The sequence below is a fragment of the Quercus robur genome, chromosome 11 (assembly GCF_932294415.1).
Source record: "Quercus robur chromosome 11, dhQueRobu3.1, whole genome shotgun sequence".
Lineage (NCBI taxonomy): Eukaryota > Viridiplantae > Streptophyta > Magnoliopsida > Fagales > Fagaceae > Quercus > Quercus robur.
In genome coordinates, this window is record NC_065544.1 from 44,322,537 (window position 1) to 44,345,075 (window position 22,539).

The following is a 22,539-nucleotide window of genomic DNA, read 5'->3' on the forward strand; positions in this document are numbered from 1 at the left end:
CACCATGTGGCACGTTATAAACATATTAAATTTAAGAACATAACTTTTTTTTTTTTTAAGAACAGAACTTGGTATAAATATAATGTACCATGTAGCATGTACCTAAATTTTTCCCTTACTATATTTACATAATTTGCTTTAAATAAAAATGTATATATATATATAATTTTAAATTCCTAAATACCTGCAATTTTATCAAACTTGTACAGTTGATCCTTTATGCATATTTTTCCCCATCACAAAATGACGCTATAACTTTATTTTATGTAAAAAGGGACAAGGACAGCTGGACAGGATAGTCAATTTCATTTTATGTTAATAGAACCCAATGAGTTACATATACATATACTAAATGTAATTTTAAAGAAAAACAAAAACAAAACAAAACAAAAACCAATATATTTCACTTAAATCTTAAAGAGGCAATGGAGACGGTGAAAAGTAGGCACCAAAGAATCATTTTTCTAATTAACAATATAGACTAAAAACACGAAGAAAATAAAAAGTTCCTGCTCAATGTCTCTACAACGTACAAACCAAAAAATAAAAATTACATTACAAGAAAACAAGCAGCACAGACGTTTAAACAAGTCCATCCTGTTGTCCATCTGCTTCAAACATGTTTGTTTGCCAATCAACAGAATAAATTTTGCTAATTTCATTAATAAATATCAACTACAAACTATATTTTTACAAACCTTGGGAGGAATCCCACCTCTAGGTTACAAAGAACTCAATTCAGTGTCTGCCGTTTTTTTTTTTTTTTTTTTGTACTGTACTCACCTCAACGCTACGAAAGTGGGCATCCCCCAGGAAAAATCGCTACTATATGACAATAAATATGATAGAATTACAAGCAAACATGTACAAGTGAGTCAAACTCCAGAAATCTACTTCTCGATACCCTGTTGCAGATATTGTATTAAGTCATAGCCTGCAGTTGTCCACTTGTTGTAAGCATCTGTACACACACGGATCATGAAGTTGGCTGCCTCGCGCTCACTCATCTCAGGATGAAATCTCTTGCGAAGGTTTCCAATGGGATCACCCCTGCTAAAGCAAGGTAATCCGCTATCCAGCATTAACATCACTGTGTTTATAATCCCATCCATATATCGGCGGGCAGCAAGGTACCCCTTCACGCATAAACTGTGGGCATATGATGGAAAGCACAATGCATAATTTGGATCAAAACAACAAAAAATTGCTTATGTTCGATCTAGAAAATAAGTTCATTCATGAATAGTGATATGAGAGAGACAGAGAGAGAGAGTAAACAAACATGTCTTCACTACCTTACAAATAGGTTCCAAGTTTCACTCTTCATAGTCCCGGATGGGTCTAGTAATTGCGTCATCTCATGGCTCAGCTTAAAGTGTGCACTTTCAAAACGCATATTTCCACCCGGCGAAGTTTCCAATATGAAACCAAAATCGATATGAACAAGCCTCCCCACACTGCATTGACATGTACATCAGCATTGGTTGTATTTCTACACTATATACCTCATTATTTTGGAAAGACCTTCATATGGTTTTCAAGAAAACTATATAGGTAACGAGATCAAGCAAGAAAATACCAAGTTTAGGTTTGTCATGTTGCACAGAGAGATAAATCAAACTAAATTACGTTATTATCACAAATCACAATTTACACTAAAAAAATCAGGTCAAAAGAATAGGCATACTTGTCAAAAAGAAGATTCCCATTGTGCCTATCCTTTGGTTGAAGTAAAAGGCTGGCAACTGCATAACCAGCGCTGCTAATGATAAAGTTCTCACGGGCAGCTTCAAAACTAGAAGAGCCAACAGGCCCATAGTCTTGTTGAAAAATCTCATACAAACCACCATCGGTGGTTTCACCCATTTGACTTCTGCTCCGTGTATTAGGCACAACCTGCAAGATAAGAAGATAATATTTAAAGAATGAAGCCTACACCTACCATTATAGTCAGTCTCTTTAAGCTGAAAGAGAAGATTCAAAGAAAAACCCATAAGAGTAAAGTGCAATATTGTAAAAATCTTGTGGAACTGGTGAAACGTTTCATCTTTATAAAATGCAAATTGCCAAGGTTAAAACATTTCCCAAATATAAAATGCAATGCAAAATACAAACTGCCAAGGTATTTACATCAATATTATTTCTTTCCAATTTAATTCTAATATTAATTTACTTCCTGGAACATATGCTACCTCGAGACACAAGAATTGACAACTAGCGCAACAGGCAGATTGAAACATATTTCAGGCTTCAAGTCTAGATTTGTGATTAATAATGACACGCAAACCCAGATATTGAAACCCAAATGAAGTATGAAACCTGGCAGCAAGCAGACACAAATAAACTATGTTTTTAAATCCTAAATAGCCCCACAAAATCAGTGAATACTATATCAAATGACAATTGATTCATATGGATGGAAGTATTTGAAGAGGACTTGAATTTGAATTTTTTGTTTAAAAGATTTAAACAAAGTATGAAAGGACAAATTTTTTTTCTATGGACAAAATTTAGTTATGGATGGATTTAAGCTTTGTTAATATGTAAATTTGAAATAACAAGTTTTTTCATTGGAGAGCAAAATCTTCAATGCTAGAAATTGTCTTCAAATCCCTTGATTTTAAATCCTCAAATCCAAATGCAACATAAGTGAAATTCAGTGCCACTAGAAAGGCCAATTGGTCCATGCAAAATGCAGAAATGAGTAATAGGACCACATACTAAACCTGAATCCCCCACAGGAAGCCCATGATACAAACACAGTGGCTGATCTAACTGGCAGCCTCAACTAAAAGTCAATTTTATTTATAATTTAAAGCTTCTCTTTTGTTGTTTCTATATTTTATTGTCATAAAAAGAATTCAGGTAAAGAGGATTTTTGCCTCTTTTGCTTTAACTCTGTACAAGAAATTAAAAACTCAAATGAAGATCTGGCAAATCTGACATTCAATTTCAGCCATGTTCATTCAACTAGTAAATCCTAAATAAGACCTTAAAAAATTATAAATAAATAAAAAGCACCATGATATCCAAATCTTCTTCCCTATTCTCTTCATTTTCATACATCTGAACCTAACAATTCAAAAAAGTTATAATAAAGAATGAGGTAATCTGCCACTTTCTAATTCACGTGTAAATTATTAAGGAAACAATTAAAGAGTGCATGAAATTGCAAAATTCAGTATCCAAAGTTTTAATTTGGCAATTGTGCATTTAACATTCCAGCACAAAAACTACAAGCGCCAAATGTGTACAGTGTACCACATGCACAATATGCTTGCACTCAAGGCACAACCCTTCAAAATAGATAGTAAGAGATTATAAAAAAGGAGGTCACCTCAATTATGCCTCTCTCCGGGCCAGTTGGGAGAACACCATAAGGGAACAGATACAGGTTAATTCCAACTGCTTCAAATATGTCTCTAAGTAGTGCTATCACTTGAAGAGCAAGAACATCCTGTCGACAATCATCTCCAACCTGGAATAAGAGGTTTCAGCTACGCCACATATGACAACAACTCTACACTAAGAATTTAGATTAGTTTTCAGATACATATGATTCGAATACAAGTGATTAAACCTAATAAGTTGATGAGGATCTCTTAAAGCTAACCCAATTTAATAGGGGTTGACACTCAATTAGGTTAAGCATAGATATATAAGGCATATTAAATTTGAAATTTTTTTTTTTATAAGGTAAAAAAGTCACCCCGAGTTAATGTAATCTGTAACAAGAAATGCATTAAAGACCATAATGATAACTACTAACCAGGAAAAAAATAAGGCCAGTAAACTTGAGAGATTTAATTGTTTAAATTTGCAATAATTGGTTAAATTTTGAATAGGCATTCAAGATCATAATTGCTGGGTTCTACTCAGCGATCAATGACGAGAACAAGCTTACCTTGAAAATGCAAGCTTGAGGCTTTATATCATTGTGGTCCCCATCCCGATCTACCACATTAAATGTAATCATAATTGGGACTTTTGCTGCCGATTGTAAGGGTATTCCACTATCCACCCGAATACCCCTGACAAGCTTGTTAGGGGCAGTAGGTAAATAGAGGTCTTCTCCCTCCAGTTCAATTTTCTCCAACTCCCTGTTGTAGAAAGTTAAGCATCAACTTCAACTGCAAGATGCAATACAATGAGCTTAAGATTCACAAATAAGACGCATACCTACGGATACCAGCTCGGCGCTCTTCCTTAGCAAGTGGAAAAAGCACACCAGAAATTGATGTAACTTTGTCAAAGAAATCAAATTCTCTGTTAAACAAATCGTGTGCCTTGGGAGTAAAACCATCAATAATGCGATCTTTAACCACTGGCAACAGTGCTTGAAAGCCATTCTGAAATAACAACACGTACAAGTTTTGCAACATTTAGCAACGGGAAGTGGGGGGGTAAAAAGTCAAATCCCAGCCATAAAATTGAAAATTCTTTGTACAAATATGATAAAATGCAGTCTTGCAAACACATCTTAGCTTGTAAGCATACATAGAAGAGGTCATATGCATATTACGAAATTTTAATCACCAAAACCGGACTACTCTATTTTTTTTATACCATAACCTTTGCCCCGCACAACACCACAACATATTGTACCTAACTTGCAATTGAATATCCAAGGCTTCCAAAAGTGAAATATTAGCCCTACAGTAAAACACTTTCATCCAACACTCAATATCTACTTGTGAAGAAGTTGGTAAGAAAACAAACAAACAATAGTACTAAGCAAATCCAAGGATGTGGGTACTCATGAAATACATTGATCAGAGTTGACAGTAATAGCAATTCACAATGTCAAATATATCAGTAACGCGACTGCAATTGGTGTCGGCATAATTATCATAATAGTAACTGCCAGTGGGAGCATGTTTAACTTACCAATAAAAATAAATAGCAACTGATCTTATTAAACGTAAGCACATTATACAATTTCCACAATGCACACAAGAAACAGATTATCACCAGCAAAATAGATACTTTGACTCATCAGACACTAGAAAAAGAAAGAAAAAAAAAAATCAAAGTTTAGCTTTGCAAATGAACAATAACCTAGCTTCTTTCAACGGTTTGTGCTAAAAATCTAACCCCATTAATAAATATTTTTCTTGTAATGTAAGATTTCTATTATTTGGGATTTGAACAGACAATAAAGAAATGAGTATTTAATAATTGTTTTTATTAAAATAAATGTTAGTTATGTACTAATATGTTCCAAATTCTTTTATATATACCTTTCCATTTCTGTTTACTATGCCAGGTAAACCAAACAGTTGCAGCACACACTAGTTTGTGTGTGTAAATTCGGAGTCAATATAAAACAACATTTTAGCTCAATCACATTGACGATAATAATTTCAATTAGCAGCTTCCTTGGCTTTGAGAACAATTTGTATCAAGAATAAAATGGTCGTGATAATTTACATGAATACTAAACACCCACGCACACATACCTTTCCAGAGACAGCATCTTTCCCTGATTCTGGTACCGCCTCACCCTGCCATTCTTAAACTTAGTGCCAATCAAATAGAAACCAATATAGATTTACAGGAAAGCTGATGCAGTCCACAGTAACCAAAGGTTGCTGGAACTGATTTAGAGCATATAAAAACAGGAGAATAGAAAGAGTAGATGAACAAACAAACCCAAAATAGGGTTGTAGAGAATTATTCTCTAAAATAGATATATTAATTGGTAAAAATATTATTTACATTAGCCCATACTCAAGTTTCCCAGAGAATTATTCTCTAGTGACAGCTTGCAAAAATAAAGTCTCCCTAGTTACAAGATCATGCAGTCAAAAGATCACATAAGACTGTTGACTTCAAATTATGACTTATTGACTGACTTAAATTATACACAAACTACAACATAAAGCACTAAATAATAATCTAACCAGACTTCAAGAAATATTAAAGGCATCTTTGGAAAATCATATCTAGCTGGCTGCATAAAAAGCACTCAAAAGCACATTATATTTTACTGAGACAGAGCACTGGCCCATCAAGGTTGCTTAAGTTTCATCCCTTTCTACATATAACAGATATATTATTTATAGATATGAATTTCTTGAATAAGTCTATGAAGGATTAGTATTAATAATTCAAATTTTTCTTGAATTAGTAAAGTTAAATATCTATATCTTTGCTTAATTTTGTATGATGAATAATATTTATGCATATGAGCCAAAGAAATTCTTTATTTTCTAATAAAAAGAAGTCTCAGATTTATAATTGTCACTCAGATATCTATCATAAAAGAGATGCTTAACTTATTGAATTGCCTAAATTGGGATTTGTGACAAGGGTTCACAATTATAATGTAAATATGGAGTGAGGCGCAATTAACCTTGATCAACGCTGCCATGCCTTATCCCAATCAATTAACAAATACTTGAAACAGTTAACTACAGATGCATTAATCACAGTTGGAAATTTTCCATACCTGTAGATGCCAGATCAGAATATGAGCAAATATGTCACTCCTTTGAGTTGCTCTAAGCAAATATCCTTCGACTAACTTCTGCAAAATAATGAAGTAAATATAAGCTAAAATAAGAAATTCACAGTTTCTTTTATGGGTAAATAAATTCATTAAAAACAATCAAATAGAAGGCCTACCCTAATACACGGGAGGTACAAAAAGACAGCCAAAAAAAGAATTAAGACATTCACAAATAGTGATATGAGGTATGCATAATGACATTATTGGGCTTGCTGCTCAAACAAACTTGTGCTTGCAAGAAAAGTGGCTTCAATTAGGCTGGGAAAGTACAGTTTGGTAGGTAAAAGGGAAAAATTAACAATAAAACAATACTACACAAAAAGTTAAAACTAAAATATTTGCTTTTGTTACTATCGTTATTGGTTCTGCATAATGTAAATCAATTCAGATGAACATAATTTTAAGTTTGATGTGGCAAATCTTCCATATAACATAAAGACCACTTATCAGGACAGATTAGACAGATAAACCTGTTCAGCATTTAAACACCAGATTCTAGCATCAAAATTCCCATGGCAGGGTTCAACTCACCAGTCACATGCTATTAATGCACAAAATGAGAAACTATCCATGCATTCCCACCTCCACCCAACAGAAAACGAAACTATGAAAGCCTTTATTAAATAACTAACCTCTTCATCATATCGCAGAGCCTGCACAAGCTGTGGCATGAAGAAGGTTACTCGTTCAGGAGGATAGGACTCCAGTACCCTAAGAACATATGCCATAACACGTGGATGACCCTTATAAGCAGGAGTGAGGAACTCAAGAGCTTGTGTAATTGAACAGGCAGCCCAGTGTGGCAATTGTTGCAGAAGTACAGAATTCTCATCAACTGCCTTTGGGGTGACAAAATATGGTAATGCCTCAGGAATGCAACGGATGTCCAATATATGTGTCTGCCCAAAAAAAACCCCTTAAATTAAGTGACAAGGGGAACATGGCCTTGCATCACCAAGGGATTCATGACAATGCAGTGCCAATAAAAATACCTGAGCTAGCTGAGTTATTTCAGCCTTCAAATATGTGTTTGATGGGAACCTTGAGCCCAAGGAAAAGGCAATCCGAGGATCTACAGAGAAAGCTGTCCTAGCATATTCAATCCATTTCTCCGAGCTAATTTTAGGCCGGGAAGATGTACTTTCCCTAAATATTTCATGGAAATAAAAAATGAAAATATTTAATCCACAGATTGAATCACCTGCTTAAAAGAACCACCCCCCTTCCCCCAAAAAAAATAATAATAATAATATTCTCCAGTATAATAAAAGACTACTTTGAGTTAAGGGGTTGAGCCCAAACTTCTAGCCTCTCGGCCTCATGCTGGCAAAGCAGTATAAGCAGCTGCTTTCGTTTTTCTCTTCCCACTGCATAGTTCTCCATCTGGCCCCACACGGGATGATGTTGACCATTCTGCCAAAACCAATTTAAATGTAAGGATACATTGCACATAGAACTTGCACAATTGACAGCAGGAAATAGATTAAAGAAGAATGTCCATTAACTATAGGACATGTTTTTTTAAGGATGAAGATCCATGTCTCAAACTCCTCAGTGGCTGTAGATTTCATGTGCTGCAAAGATAATCATCTTACCACATCAACCAATAAACTTCCATTTTCTCGTCCCCGTGCTTTAGAATCAGATTGAAGAGTATCAACTTGCTCATTTGACAGGTAGTGCACAAATACAGAGACAGATTGAGCCTCACTCTGAGTGAAATTCATGTTGTTCATGTCATACCATTCAGGCTCATAAGCAAACCAGCCCAAAGAGGCCCTGTAACATACACCAAGGAAAACAATCAAAATCCTAAAAATAAATATGCTTGATGAAGTTAACTTGAATATTGAAGCTTGATAGAAAATCTGCTCTTGTGCAACACTCTGCCAAGGCAATTTGTCAAGTGTCCAAATTCCAAACACAGTGTTAAATTTTTTTTTTTTTTTGGATAAATCAAACACGGTAATAATCTGTTGTAAACCTCAATATCATCAGTGGGCAGACAAAAAAGACAAAATAAAGGTATCTAAATTGCAAAATCGATATTATCAAATATTTCATTCTCATGCTCGTAACCAATTCTCTCATTATAGACCATCAGCAATATATATGAAAAAAATCGATAGATTATTTTCCAAAATTGTGACCAAAATTCAATAATCCTGCTAACTCGAACTTGCATTGACTATTGAACCCACACGCCCCCTCCTTTTCAAAATAAAAATAAAAATAAAAAGATGAAGCTAACTATCCTTATTGTATTGCTAATATTTGGGAAAATGCAATAATTAGAGAGTTCAAGTCTTATATATTCATAACTTCACATACAAGCATCAAAATCGAAGACCTTGTTACATGTTTATAGGATGCACTTCATGCCATTGACAAATCCAGAAGAAGAGAGACAGAAAAATAAAAGGCTAATTGCCATCACCTATAAATCCGGTCCTCCAGTAGCTGAAGCCCCGTCTTAAAATTTTGCAGATTTCCCTGGGACTGGCATGAGCAGAACTTTAGCCCAAGAAGCATGACAGTGAAAAAAGTACCAGTGGCTGCAGGATGGCTTGAAAAGTTCCAAGGGAGTTTTGTGGTCCCTTGTAACATCCGACCAACGAGCAAGAGTTGCTCAACACTATTTTGTCGAATTACCTACACAACCAAAACATGATAAAGGACCATAGGGCATCTCACGAAACAGGAAATATATATAAATCTCAATTATTAATTTAAAGATGAAGCAACTAGTATAAAAATAGATGAGTAAGAAGATGCCCCACATAATTTGGCCAACCATTTTTTAAATTTGTATGTACCAAATGATGATTAAAAAACAGCTTCAGTGGTTGTCTTGGCATTATCATAAGAAAAAGATTCAGTGATTAGTAGTCCCTCATGACATATTTTAAGCTTAGAACAAAGTTAAAAGTGTCATGCCCTCTTCAAGTGTATGAAACATTCTCTTCAAGATTTCAAATTTCCAGTTGCATGATATATCCAAATGAACCCATATATTATGGTCACTATACTTATAGAAAGCAAATTTATACAAATCCAAACGATTTGAATTTGCTGAATTCAATATCCTTTAACTATTATGGAGGCACTAAGGTCCTAAGATATTAACCAAGATACCAGCTGTCCAAAAATGCTAAAAACTCTGAATTGAAATCAAAAGAAGGCAAATGAGCTTGCTTCACGCCTTATGGAGTGAAGTGGTTTTTGATGTTTAGTTTGCAGTGGGTGATGCCAAGGACGGTTGTTTCTCTTCTTTTTGCATGGGAGAATTTTCTGGGGTTACACTTTTCTTCGGTCTAGAATATGGTGCCAGCCTGTTTGATGTGGTTGATTTGGAAGGAACGTAATACCCACAATTTTGAGGATGTTGAGAAATCTGCTGATTTTTTGAAGTCTTTGCTAGTTGGGACTTTTTTGGGTGGTCTCGTATTTGGGGTTTTACACAATGTATTTCTGTTTTTGATTTCATGCAATCTGCTTTTGTTTCTGTTTGATTTGTTTGTATTTGTTCCTAGTACTCTATTCATCATTGTGAACATGTTGTACTTTTTTTAAGTAAAATATCTATTACCTATCCCAAAAAAAAAAAAAAAAAAAAAAAAAAAAAAAAAAAAAAGAGCTTGCTTCCATTCGAACAGTGTCCCCACAAGCTGTGACATAAGTTGAATTACCGAATATTTTTTGCCTTCAAAGTTACGCAAGTTCCTCTCTCCCCAAACAGACCACAAAACAACAAGGAATAGCCTCCAAATTTGTGATTGTCTTTTTACAACATAATCCTGTCCAGCTAGATAGTGAATCAGGTACCCGCTTAGGCATCACCCAACACACACCAAAGAGGCTAAGTATGAAATCCCATAGCCTTCTAGGCTTCTAGCTATAGTACAATGTAGAAAGATGTGGTCTATAGTCTCCCCATCGGACTGGTACATGCTACATCAATCTGGAATTATAAGACCCCTTTTCCTCAAGTTGTCAAATTTTCACCTTCACTGTAAACCAAATAAAGAAGCCAACATGAGGATGAGATTTCACACAGCACCCTCCAAGGAACATACCTGTGTCCCCCACTTTTCAAAGCTTTAGTACTAACTTTAAAACCTTGAGATTTGGACAGAGTCCAAGTCATCCTATCCTCCTGGAATGGACTTACCTTGGTAGTATACAAATTCTTCAAGAATGAGTCCATATATTCTAATTCCCAATCATGTATTGCCCGAACAAAGGGTTCCGATGAATGCACCCATTCGACACATTAATACTGTTAGCCAACTTTGCCTCTTTATTTTGTCAATTAGATTAAAGGCTCCAAAAGTTCTTTTGTAAATAAATGACCAGAGGTTTCATGAAAAAGGACAAGACAATAAATACACAACACTAAATTGTAAACTAAATGCACTATACCAACTAATGTGTGCACTCCATTTCATACTCAACAATGAGCAGTTGTGACAATATACAAGTGAGTGAGACATATGTGATAAAAAAAAAAATTAATAATTTCTAACCTCAAAGCGATCAATAAAAAATCCAAGCCATAGTCTATGAGCCATTATTTGCTCAACAGGATCAGTTTCAGGCTGCATTTCGGGCTCTCCAGGGGCAAGGTGAGGCCTTAATTTTGCAGAAGGCCCTGAACACCTTGCTTCAGATGCAAAAAGACCTCGCTTTGTATCAATTGTCCATAACCATGCATCAACAAGCTCAGCAAGTACAAGAGGTCCCAATTGAGGTGCAGCAGAAACTAACCAGGTCCAAATGAAAACACCAGTTTCCATTGCATCAGGGGTACAAATATAAGCCGGACACCAACAAAGAAGACGCAGAAGTTGTGAAAAGCCCTCTAAATTTGATTTTGAATCAGAACCCTGGCCAGATTAAAGATTTCAGAAAAAAGGGAACATGGTCTCATAGAAGATTCTTCCATACTGTGAAAATACTGAAATGAAAATTGAAAATATTTTTTACCAGATTTGACAGCAGTAATGCAGTGGCCTGAGAACAAGTTTCACGAAATTGTGACTTGTCCATTTCCCCACCTTTCTCTGCAATGTTGACAAATTGTTGAAGTAAACGCACAAACTTTGTAAGCAACATCCCATTAAATAAATCATCCTCGGCCTGTGACTGTTGAGGAAACGCCCCAGATATCAACCGTTGAAGGCCCCCAAGCCCAAAGCCTGTTGGAGCACCGGATTGAAATCCACCAATGCTATTATACAACCTTCTCATACCAGCAATTTCTCCAGCATGGTTGCATTTCACTGTTGCACTGACTATACCAGTACTGAGTACCTCCAGATTAAAGGCTTCTGTTAATTTTAAGTTCGTTCCTGATGCTGCAGCTGCAGCAGCCATGACCGCCGGAATATTTGCTGTTTGTATGCCTGCCCAGTAATCATTTTTACCAGTTCCAATCCTTATCTCAGATAAAAGAGAAACCACATCAGTTGTATGCTGTGCTCTTTGCCATGTGTTTGCCTTACAAAGCTTTTCCTGAATTAGACAAACAAAAGTCACTAAAATTAAAAAAATTTGAAAAAGTAGTCTCCTATTACAAGTAGTGGACTAAGTTGTAGTAACAGAAATAATAAAAGGATGTTAATTAGACCCCAAAAGTAATTAGAATGGTTCCATTCATTTTTGGCATGGAGTCTGATCTTGAACCATTTTAAAAAATAGGAGATTAAAATTATATGTGACATAGAATCATTGAAACTTTTTAAAATATGTTATAATGATGATCACCATTCTCAGACCATCCATCAAGTAACATACAAAATATGAATTGCGCCACTCAGAAAATGGAGGATAGCCAAACAGACCCAAAAGGTTTTTAATAAAATGAGGCACCTAACTCAATTCCAAAATGCCATAATAATTGACTGAAAATCCGTGTTAGAATAATGGTTAAATGATTATGTTCACACTTTCACATCAACTTAAGCTTTTGGGACAAGTAGTAATTTATTATGGTATTAGAACAAGCAGTCTAGAGTTCAAATCCTATCTTCACTCTAACTCCCATTCGAAAGTAAAAAATTCCACATGTTGGGCCCCATCTAGTGAGGGGGAGTGTTAGAATAACGGTTAAGTGATTGAATTCAAAATGTCCAATCGACTATCTTTTGGAACCAATGGCAGTTTATGAATGCATAAGACAGCTTCCAATAAATAAAAAAAAAACATAAATACAACACACACACAAAGCAGACTAATCAAACAAATTACGCATAAAAGAAAATGAGATTACATCTCAACTTCAAAATGAAATTTTTTTAATTTTTATTGAAAAGAGTAACTCCATTGGGTAAATATCAAAAGACCAAACTGCAACCATCCAAGAGCAAGAATGGGTGTATTTACAAACCTGTAGAAGACCCTGGCTAGTGCAAGGAGCATATGAAAGTGATTTAATAATCCATTCCCGAACAACCTTTTGGTACAAAGAACGAATTGCCACCATCCAAGCAGGATCGTTGACAACAGCAGAAGGTGACTCATTATGAATTGAAAACATAAGTGAATCTAGGCAAGATGAATTCCATAGAACCTGTATTCATGTAGTTCCATTTGTTAAAGAAAACAACAACCCATAGTTATATATGAGAATAGCATTACAAATAAGACTTTACCTGTGGAAACTTATCCCTAAGCTGAGTCAAAAGGTTCACAGAGATATCTCGTATGTGTTCCTCCCTTCGGGACATACTCTTGATGAGAAAACAGGTATGAGCAACAAGAGTTGAGTCTCTGACCTCAGCTTCATCGCCTGTATCAGATATTCGATCTTCCTGAACCAAGACCAAAGGAACAGTGATGTTCACAATCCATATATATATATATATATATAGAGAGAGAGAGAGAGAGCAGTAAATTAACATTGTAGTAGGAAAAGAAAAAGATACAGTACAGTTATACTGTTTTATACCATCATCTAAGAGTTTTTTTTTTTTTCCCAAGTTTTGGCCCCAAAAAGAGGGAGAAGAGAAGATTCAAACTAGTGACCTCCGTTTCATAAGAGGTGGTCTCCAACTGATTGTGCTACCCATTGACCTTATCTAAGATAGCATGTCTTTACCATCCCATTTAGATGGGCTGAGGTTTAATTTGTTGCCTTCGAAACTATAGAATTTAATTTGTCGAACCCCCCTAAACTATACAGGGTTTAGTCGAAGAAGGGTTCAAGAATGTCCCCAGCAATTTTAAAATCAGGTGTTTAGTTCAAAACACAGCAAAAGTGTACACCCAAGGTGTAAAGCTGAAGGCAAATTTGTCTTTACTTTTATAATTTTGATGTATCTAAAAGGGAAAATGCTTCAAAATTTCTATGAAAAACAGAGACATACCAGCCACAGCACAGCCGTTTCAAAAGCCCTGTGGACAATTGCTGTCAAACACTGAAAGACAGCTGGCAGAAGATTTTGAGTTTTTAGGTATTCAAAGACACAACTGAAGGCACTTCTAGAAGCAGTCACCGTAGTGCCACCATTAAGGATGCCACCATTGCTGCTGAAGCGTATAATCTCCAGAAAAGCTACGGCGAGAAGATAGGTAGCCTTTACGCCTGTAAAGTGAACAAATAAACAATGTTCCAGACATCAAACGGGGTATATTGGATTGAAGTTCTTTGGAGATAATGAATTTAACTAAACAAAATCCGAATGACAAATTTCCTCAATAACAATAGCAATGAAGTGTCAATTTGCGAACAGTGAATGAATAGAGGGAATTGCATTTTATTCAAGAATATACTGAGGAATTTATCTGACCTGAAATTGTGCTCGTTGCTGCAACATCAACTCGACCTCCTAGAGCCGCACAAAGAGCAGTTCTCTGGGTCAGAGCAGCTTTCTCATTGCCACTCCCTCGACGACTGTCTGCGTTGTGAAGAGCATTAAGCTCCAACTCATCTTCAAGCCATTTCACTGAGCTAACAACCTAAAGAGAAATACATTCTCACATAAAACTACAAATATAGACATGTTTTATGAAAATAATTTTTTTTTTAAAGGAAAATAAAAGAGAGAGAACAGAATGCCACTTTCTAGGACAATGTTAATAAATACAGTTCGAGTTTATATTGGCAGACTAAGAAGAAATAAATATAGTTGAGTGTCTACAATAGTCAAGGTAAGTAGAATCTTAACTAGTGCAGAACTCTTATATAACTATCTTAAAGTGAACCCAACAAAAAAAATGTCCCATTACCTAATTTTGGCCCCAACAAGGAGCCAAGGAGGAAGGGGTGAGCACTATCCAATCCTAACCTTAGACTATCATTAAATGAAGTGTCTACACTCAACGGCCAAACAAAACATGAAATGTGATCAGTCGGCATACAACTCATCATTGAGGCATCAATGCCCACCCAAAACACGTATGCAAGAAAAAGTCAGCCTACCAATGCAAGGCAACATCATTGCAATCATTTACATGCACTCATAAAAATAAAAATTCACATATTCATATGTGCAAGTAAAATTAAGAATCCAAAAAAGAAAATGGCATAATTACTCCAGAACAGCAACCTAACAAAGCGATTCCTAGTGGCAACAAAACATGCAGTTAGATAAAGAAGTAACAGGATAACTCCTACAAAACCAAAGCAAACAAACAAAAGATGCTAATAATTACTGGTATGAAGAGCAAACAAGCATCACATAAAAAACTCTTCAGAATCAACATACTAGTGGAGGAGTCCCCTGAGCAATTCGCTGTACAGCAGAAGACCACTGTGTATTCCACATGTATGGTCCACCCACAGCTTGAAGAGCAATAGCACCCATGCTTCCCACGCTATTCAGTGTACTGGATACTGACTTTGTTGGTAGTTGAATCTTCTGTATGGGAGGTGCTAAGCCAAAAAGGGCAACATAAAACCACAAGTTGCGATATAACTTCAAAAGTGAAGGTTCCACATCTACAGTAGGATCAAAGTCAGAACATATTTCAGCAACAGCAGGAAGCAGAGGCCCCAGAAAATCTGCTCCACTCCTGCAACAGTAGCATCAGCTATGAAGTCTCCAACATAAATGCAACCATTAAAATCAGGCAGTTGAAATAAGTACTATATAACTAAAGCCTCCAGAAGACCTGCACAGATTGTCAAAATTAAAATGGGAAATAGAAGCACCATCATTCAAGCAATCAGCATGAATGTAATTACAAACAGAGATCTACCTTCCACTTTTGGATTCAGCAGCCAGGCCTACATCTGAGCACAAAGATAGCAGACGATGACGATAGTCTGAACGCAATTTTGGACTCGTAAGACCACTAGCAACCAAAAGAAATCCTGCAGGAAGAGTCTATAACGTGATTGAACCAGTGAGCATCCATTTGAGAAAATAAAATAGTCAAGCAACTTAACAGTATCAAGCACAGTTCAATTTATTAGACAATAAGTACCTCAACACGCTCTGTAGTGGCTTCGGGTGCCACTGTTTTGCTTTCGGCAGATCCTAGACTTGAAAGTTTACCTAAGTAACTTCTTGTCAACAGAACTACCGTTTCTCGATATGACTTCTCAAACCCTAGACTTGCAATGCGAGATACAGCATCAAGAAGCTGCAGTAAGTTTAGCGATAGAAAAGTTACAAAATCAAGCCACTGATTCCAATAGAGCAACAGCTAATTGATAAATGTTATAGTGACCAATACTAAACCAAAAAAAAGAAAGATAAAAAGATGTAAAATTCACATCAGAAGATACATGCTCTGAAGACAAAGATTCCATACTCGGAGTCGCAATAAACTAGGAGTTGAAGCATCACCCTCTTCTAAGCTTTCAACAAAAAGTGGTAATATCATGTCCACCACTTCGGACTTCTTGACTGCCACATTCAAGTCAGCTAATAGTCGTATAACATTAAGCTGCACAATAGGAACTGCCTGTTTCTCTTTATCACCCTGAAATTGGTAAAGATTAAAGACATGCAGTGAAATTAAAGTATAACCAATAATATTAAATAAGCAAGAAGATCTCAAAAACATCGAATAAGATAGGACACAACAACTCTGTTTCTTTGTCTTTCTTTTCTTTTATTTTTGGCTATATAAAAAAGGGTGGAGGGCCAGGTGTTTTCCTTTTGCATTCTTTCAATCAAGAATCATTGGGTAGATGGCTTTGGTGTTTTGCCAAGGAAAAAGATGCCCTTTGGAGAAGAGTTATTGCTACCAAGTATGGCGTTGAGCGGTACCAAGTATGGCGTTGAGCGGGGTGGCTGGTCCTCAAGGAGTTTGCCTTTGGAAACATATTCAGAGGGGTCGGAATCGGTTCTCTGGATCTATTTGCTTTGAGCTTGGACTGGGTACAAATGTTCAGTTTTGGCATGATAGATGGTGCAGGGATAGGGACCTCAAAGATATGTTCCCACGGCTGTATACTTCTGTTCAGAGAAAGGATGCTGCAGTAGCGGATTTACTAAGTTGGAGGGTGGACCAGAATGTATGGAACGTTTCCTTTTATAAAGCCATGCATGACTGGGAGCAAGGAGTAATGAGTAATGACCAGTTTCCTTTCTCTCATTTACTCTATAAAGTTTCGTCTGGGAGAAGATAATATCTATTGGAACCCAACAAAGAGCAAGATTTTTGAAGTTAAATCATTCTATAAAGTGTTTCATGGGGAAGGTGCAGCTGAGTTTTCATGGAAGAGTATTTGGAAGGTAAAAACTCCTTCAAAGTAGCTTTTTTTGTCAGGTCAGCTGCTTCAGGGAAGATTCTCCCTAGGGAAAATTTACAATGGCAAGGTGTCATCCTAGTTAATTGGTGTTGTATGTGTAAGAAAGATCAGGACTCCATCGACCATTTACTGTTACATTGCTCTATGGCCAGAGAACTTTGGGCACTAGCTCTTTCTTTATTTGGCATTCATTGGGTTATGCCAAAGAGGGTGGCGGATTTTTGGCAGGGGAGGTTGGATAGACATCATAATGGAGACAATTGGAATGCAATCCCTCTTTGTGTAATGGGTATAATTTGGTGGGAAAGGAATGGCCAGACATTTGAAGAAACTGAATGAACTATGCTGGCGGTGAAACTGGTTTTTTTTGGGAACATTATATGAGCGGATGGCTACTATGAGTGGTCATTCATTATCTAGTTTGCTAGAACTTTTAGATTTTTGTACCTTTATGTAACATTGATATGCAACCAGTACACTTCCTGTGTACTGGTGTCACCTATTTTTTGTCACTAAAAAATTAATTATCGAAAAAAAAAATTTTAAAAAGGTGTGGGGCCACCAGCAGGACCCAACAGATTTTGTTGATAAAACAGTCTTTGACCTGATAGGAAGGTACAGATACTGCTAATATTATTAGCTTCTCACTCCAAAATAACCACAATATCAGTTTCACCAACAGTAACCACATGGGGGACGAAAGGTTCAAGCAATCCCAAGGCCAGACTCAAAACAGCCCAAAAACCAATAACATAATAAATCTAATAAACATTCCAAATCCAAACTACAAACACAAGCATAATCATCCCTACATATACGCATTATGGGTCTGCCACAGTCATCAGATATAAGACCAACCTGTTCCTCATAATCATTTCGTTCACGTATACTCGTAGCCAATCCCATGATATATGTGTCAACAGGAGCCCGCTCCTTGGTCCAGCATGATTCAATTATTTGACAACTAGTCTTCATGACACTCTGAAACATGGCTCCCTGGCTGCTGCCCCAAGTATCAGCCTGTTACAATTACATTGTACGAAAATACAATAAAAATAGTAACAAAAAGATTACCACCATTGCACACCAATTGATATGCAAAATCTAACCACAACCAAACAAATGTACCTGTGCACAAACAGCCAGCGCAATGGGTTTAAGGCGGATGAGCAAAACACGTAGTGGCTGACCTCCTCGAGCAACGGCAACTTGTGCGACCCCAGCAAGCAAAGAACCAAAGAGTTCTTCACAAACTCTCAACTTCCTCCAAACAGACAACAAACATGCTTCAGCAGCATCAATCAACAACGCAACTGCCTCATGCACCAACCTTTTGGTGGATTTCCCATCAGAATCAAAGACTGCAACGCTCTTAATTTGCAACTTCGCAGCAGCCTCATAAACTGCCAATTTTGTATTGATTCTGGCCTTTAAAACTGCCCCTTGTTCATTCCAATCCCGCTTCCTAATCTGCCCATATATAAGCCAACAATAAAACCATCTTCCCTTCTCTTTTTAACTATCACAGTTTATAATTTCTTTCCCCAAATGACTTGACTAGCTACACCTACATTACATAACAATTAAAAAACACAACGCAAATTTCAAAGATTTCAAAATTTTAACATTTAAACATAAACCCCATTACCTTCAGAAATCCAAATTTCAAATTTTTTGTCAATTGACTATCACACTAGCTATACCTACAGACACCTACATTACATAACAATTAACAAACACAATGCAAATTTCAAAACATTCCAAAATTGTAACACCCACACATAAGCCCCATTTCCTAAAGAAACACCAAATTTCTAATTTATTTTTCCCAGTTTACTATCACACTAGCTATACCTCAGACACCTCCATTACATTACAATTAACAAACACAATGCAAATTTCAAAACACTCCAAAATTGTAAAACCTACACATAAACCCCATTACCTTTATAAAGACCAAATTTCTAAATTTTTTTCCCCAATTGATAGGTATACCTACAGACACCTACATTACATAAAAATTAACAAACACAATGCAAATTTCAAAGATTTCAAAATTGTAACATTTATTCATAAACCCCATTACCTTCAGAAAAACCAAATTTCGAATTGTTTGTCAATTGACTAGAACACTATCTATACCTACAGATACCTACATTACATAACAATTAACAAACACAACTCAAATTTCAAAAACTGTAACGTTTAAACATAAACCCCATTACCTTTAGAAAACCAAATTTTGAATCTTTTTTTCTCAATTGACTATCACCACTAGCTATACCTACAAAAACCTACATTACATAACTATTAACAAAAACAATGCCAAAATTTCAAAATTTTCAAATATGTAACGTTTTACCTTTAGAAAAACTGACAGAGATTGAAGCTGCTTCTTGGTGATCAACCTCACCTGCTCCAAAACCCTGGTATCAACATGTACCTTATCCAAAATGTGTGCAATCAATTTGAAAGCAATCTCTTGCTTCTCCAAGCTTTCAACTGACTCGTCCTCGAACGAAACCACTTGTTGCCTAAACACAGCAGCTCCACCTCCACCTCCACCTCCAACTCCATCATTGAACCCAAAATTCAAACCCAACTGATCAACACCACTCTTCCACAAAATGCTGCTACCACCATTCATCACCACCGATCCTTTCGACGACGTCGCACTCGTCACCTCATCACCGACCCTCGAGCTCGACGAGCCAGACAAGTGGCTAACCTCATTCCCCGGGCTCGTACTCTCATTTTGTTGGTAATGATGGTTCGCGTTCGCACTCAAAGGCGAGCTCTGCGCCGACGAGGCCGCGGAATTATTCGCCGGAGCATGTTCTCTCGGAGTCCCCGGCGCCGCCGCGATAGCCACCTGATCGATCAGGCACGTGACGAGCCTATCAGCGTCGGAATTCGAAATCGGCAAGAAATTCTGCGACAGAGCGGTAAGAAAAACCCTAGAGATCGCGGAATTATCGCCAATCGAGCACAAAACGACGTCGCCGGAGAAATCCGCGATCTCGGAAGCGAAATCGGGAGACGAATCGGCCGCTTTCGACACATATCTCAAGAAATCGGCGAAGAAAGAACCGATCGAGTCCGTGCTATACGACTGCGGCCAAAACGACGGCGAAAACGAAGCCGGAACAGCCCGGAGGAGCCCGAGCGCGACCGATTTGGGGCGGGGGTCCGACAAATCGGAGCATTTGGAGAGGAAGCGAGCGACGGCGAGAATGGCATTGAGCTGAGTGCGAGAGACCCGAGGAGGAGATCCGGATAAGAGCGAATCGGGTTGCGGACACCCGTTGCAAATCCACGACAACTTGTCGGAGAATTGGGTCGGGTTTTGCGCCACCAAATCGCATAGCTCCGTCATAGCCTCCATTTTCGAAGATCGAATCCAAAAGACTCAACAACCCAAAAAAAAAAAAAAAATGAAATGAATATAAATTTAGGGTTTCCACATTGGTTTTTTCTAAATTTGGTTATTTCATATTTTTGGCATTTTGGTTTGGTTTGCTCTGTGCTTTATATTGGTTCGGTTTTGCTTTTGTACGTTTTATCAGTGAAAGTTTTTTTTGGATTTTTTTAGATTCTGTTTTTGGTTTGAGTTTCTTGGATTCTTTTTTTTTTTTTTTTTTTTAATTAATTTGATTTGGTTTGCTGCTTTCTGTGTCGTTGTCGTTGTCTTTGTCTGTTCTCTGTGAAAGTAAACTAAATTTAATTTGATCCGTCGTCGTTTTGGGACCAGTCACGTGATATTGACCGAATGATCTGTACCAGTGCTGTTGCTACTCATAAGTCATAAGTATTGGTAGATGGAATGGTTGGGAGTTTCCTGGGGTCCAATATTTGACTTTTTAAGAGCATTTGCAGCAGTGTAGCTATAATGCTATAATGCTAAAATTTAGCTCCACAAACACAAAATTCTTGCTGTAGCAGTGGAGCTAAATCTAAAATAATCCATTATATGCTTTTCTCCTTTTTTTTTTTTTTTTCTTTTTTTATGGTTAGATGGGAAATTTTTTGATTTATTTTTGTTGGGGCCAATAGCCCAAATGCTGGATTACAGGAATGGTTCCAATTTCTTACTTACTACAAAGGGATTTGATTCTCCCCATTTTGTTTTTTGTTTTGTTCTCAATGCTTGTTTAGAAAGAAAGAAAAAAATGCTGGATTAGAGAGTTTAATAGGTTTGACAAAAATACAACTCTAATTAAGCCAAAAGTACAGCTGAATAAATTGTGATCAATGAGTAACACATTTGCTTGGCCTTGATTGACTTTTTGATACACAAAGTTTGAGGACATATTTCAACGAGGTAGTTGAGTCAGATGGTACTCAGTGGCAATTTTAGGAATTTTGTTTAGAGGGGTCATTAGGAAACTTAAACCAAACAAAATTTAATAAAAAAAGAATTTAAATATATTGAGTTATCAACAAAAAAAAAAAACCACAAATATAGGAAGCTTTACAATTTTCTTCTAAGTTTTCATATTTTAAAATCAATACAAAATAGTTTATTATCAATTGTCATTATTTATTGTCAATGTTGGCAAGTGTGACCATTTTATTTTATTAAGTTTGTATAACATTTTTATGAGGTTGTCATTATTTTCATAAAAAATATTTTAAATTAAATGACAAAACTCAACTCATTATCACTGTATTAAATTAGCCCACATAGTCACACTCATCCATATATAAATAATACACTAAGTATCTACATAACTAATAAAATGCTTAAACAATTACTACTTTTTGCTCTTGAATCACTAACTTTATAACAAAAAGTTATTATAACATGATAATAGTATACACACATGTAACAAACCCTCCTCCATCTCAAAAAAATAAAAATAAATTAACAAACCCTTCGTACTTTCTAATTATTAAATTATATAAAGTTATATTATATTTGTAGTACACAACACACATTCACATACATCACAATTCACACAAATAACATAATAGGAAAAAAATAATAATAATAACACCCACAATCAGTATTAGACACACACTCACACACATATAATATAAATTTATAATAAACAAAAACGCCTACAGCTTATAAACATTCTCTTTTTACTCTTAGAGAGACCTATGATCTATGCTGTTTGATTTTAGGCTAGGCTAATATGTGGTTAGACTGTGCAAGATTTAAGTCAAAGTGTAAAAACACATCTTCAAGAGTAAATTATACTAATAAAAAAATTTATATATAAATTTAAAAAAAAAAAATTCAAGTCAGGGGGCTCAATTAAAACCCCTGAGCATAAAGTAACGCCGCCCATGATGGTACCTCCTCATACTTGTTAGGGCC

General features: G+C 36.2%; 1 protein-coding gene across 1 annotated transcript; it reads right to left on the minus strand.

Moving 5' to 3' along the window:
• Positions 1-534: 534 nt before the first annotated feature.
• LOC126707589 (phosphatidylinositol 4-kinase alpha 1) lies at positions 535-20,786 on the minus strand. The gene is made up of 26 exons (XM_050407311.1): positions 19,579-20,786; positions 18,345-18,686; positions 18,075-18,236; positions 16,271-16,441; positions 15,941-16,099; positions 15,713-15,840; positions 15,220-15,526; positions 14,302-14,470; positions 13,879-14,096; positions 13,165-13,323; positions 12,900-13,082; positions 11,498-12,025; positions 11,038-11,397; positions 8,949-9,163; positions 8,107-8,290; positions 7,788-7,924; positions 7,504-7,657; positions 7,144-7,410; positions 6,452-6,529; positions 5,460-5,504; positions 4,180-4,349; positions 3,905-4,100; positions 3,338-3,478; positions 1,688-1,896; positions 1,296-1,457; positions 535-1,149 (listed from the first exon to the last, which is right to left on the minus strand). The coding sequence occupies exons 1-26, from the start codon at positions 20,599-20,601 to the stop codon at positions 891-893; spliced, it is 6,126 nt and encodes a 2,041-aa protein (XP_050263268.1). The 5' UTR covers positions 20,602-20,786; the 3' UTR covers positions 535-890.
• Positions 20,787-22,539: the final 1,753 nt, after the last annotated feature.

What these genes read in the sequence shown, in the direction of transcription:
- LOC126707589 (XM_050407311.1), bottom strand. Translation starts at nt 20,601, where the DNA reads ATGGAGGCTATGACGGAGCTATGCGATTTGGTGGCGCAAAACCCGACC. An exon ending in GCTGAATCCAAAAGTGGAAG is followed by an intron (nt 15,527 to 15,712) that starts GTAGATCTCTGT and finishes CTACTGTTGCAG; the next exon opens with GAGTGGAGCAGATTTTCTGG. An exon ending in AGCAACGAGCACAATTTCAG is followed by an intron (nt 14,097 to 14,301) that starts GTCAGATAAATT and finishes TTCACTTTACAG; the next exon opens with GCGTAAAGGCTACCTATCTT.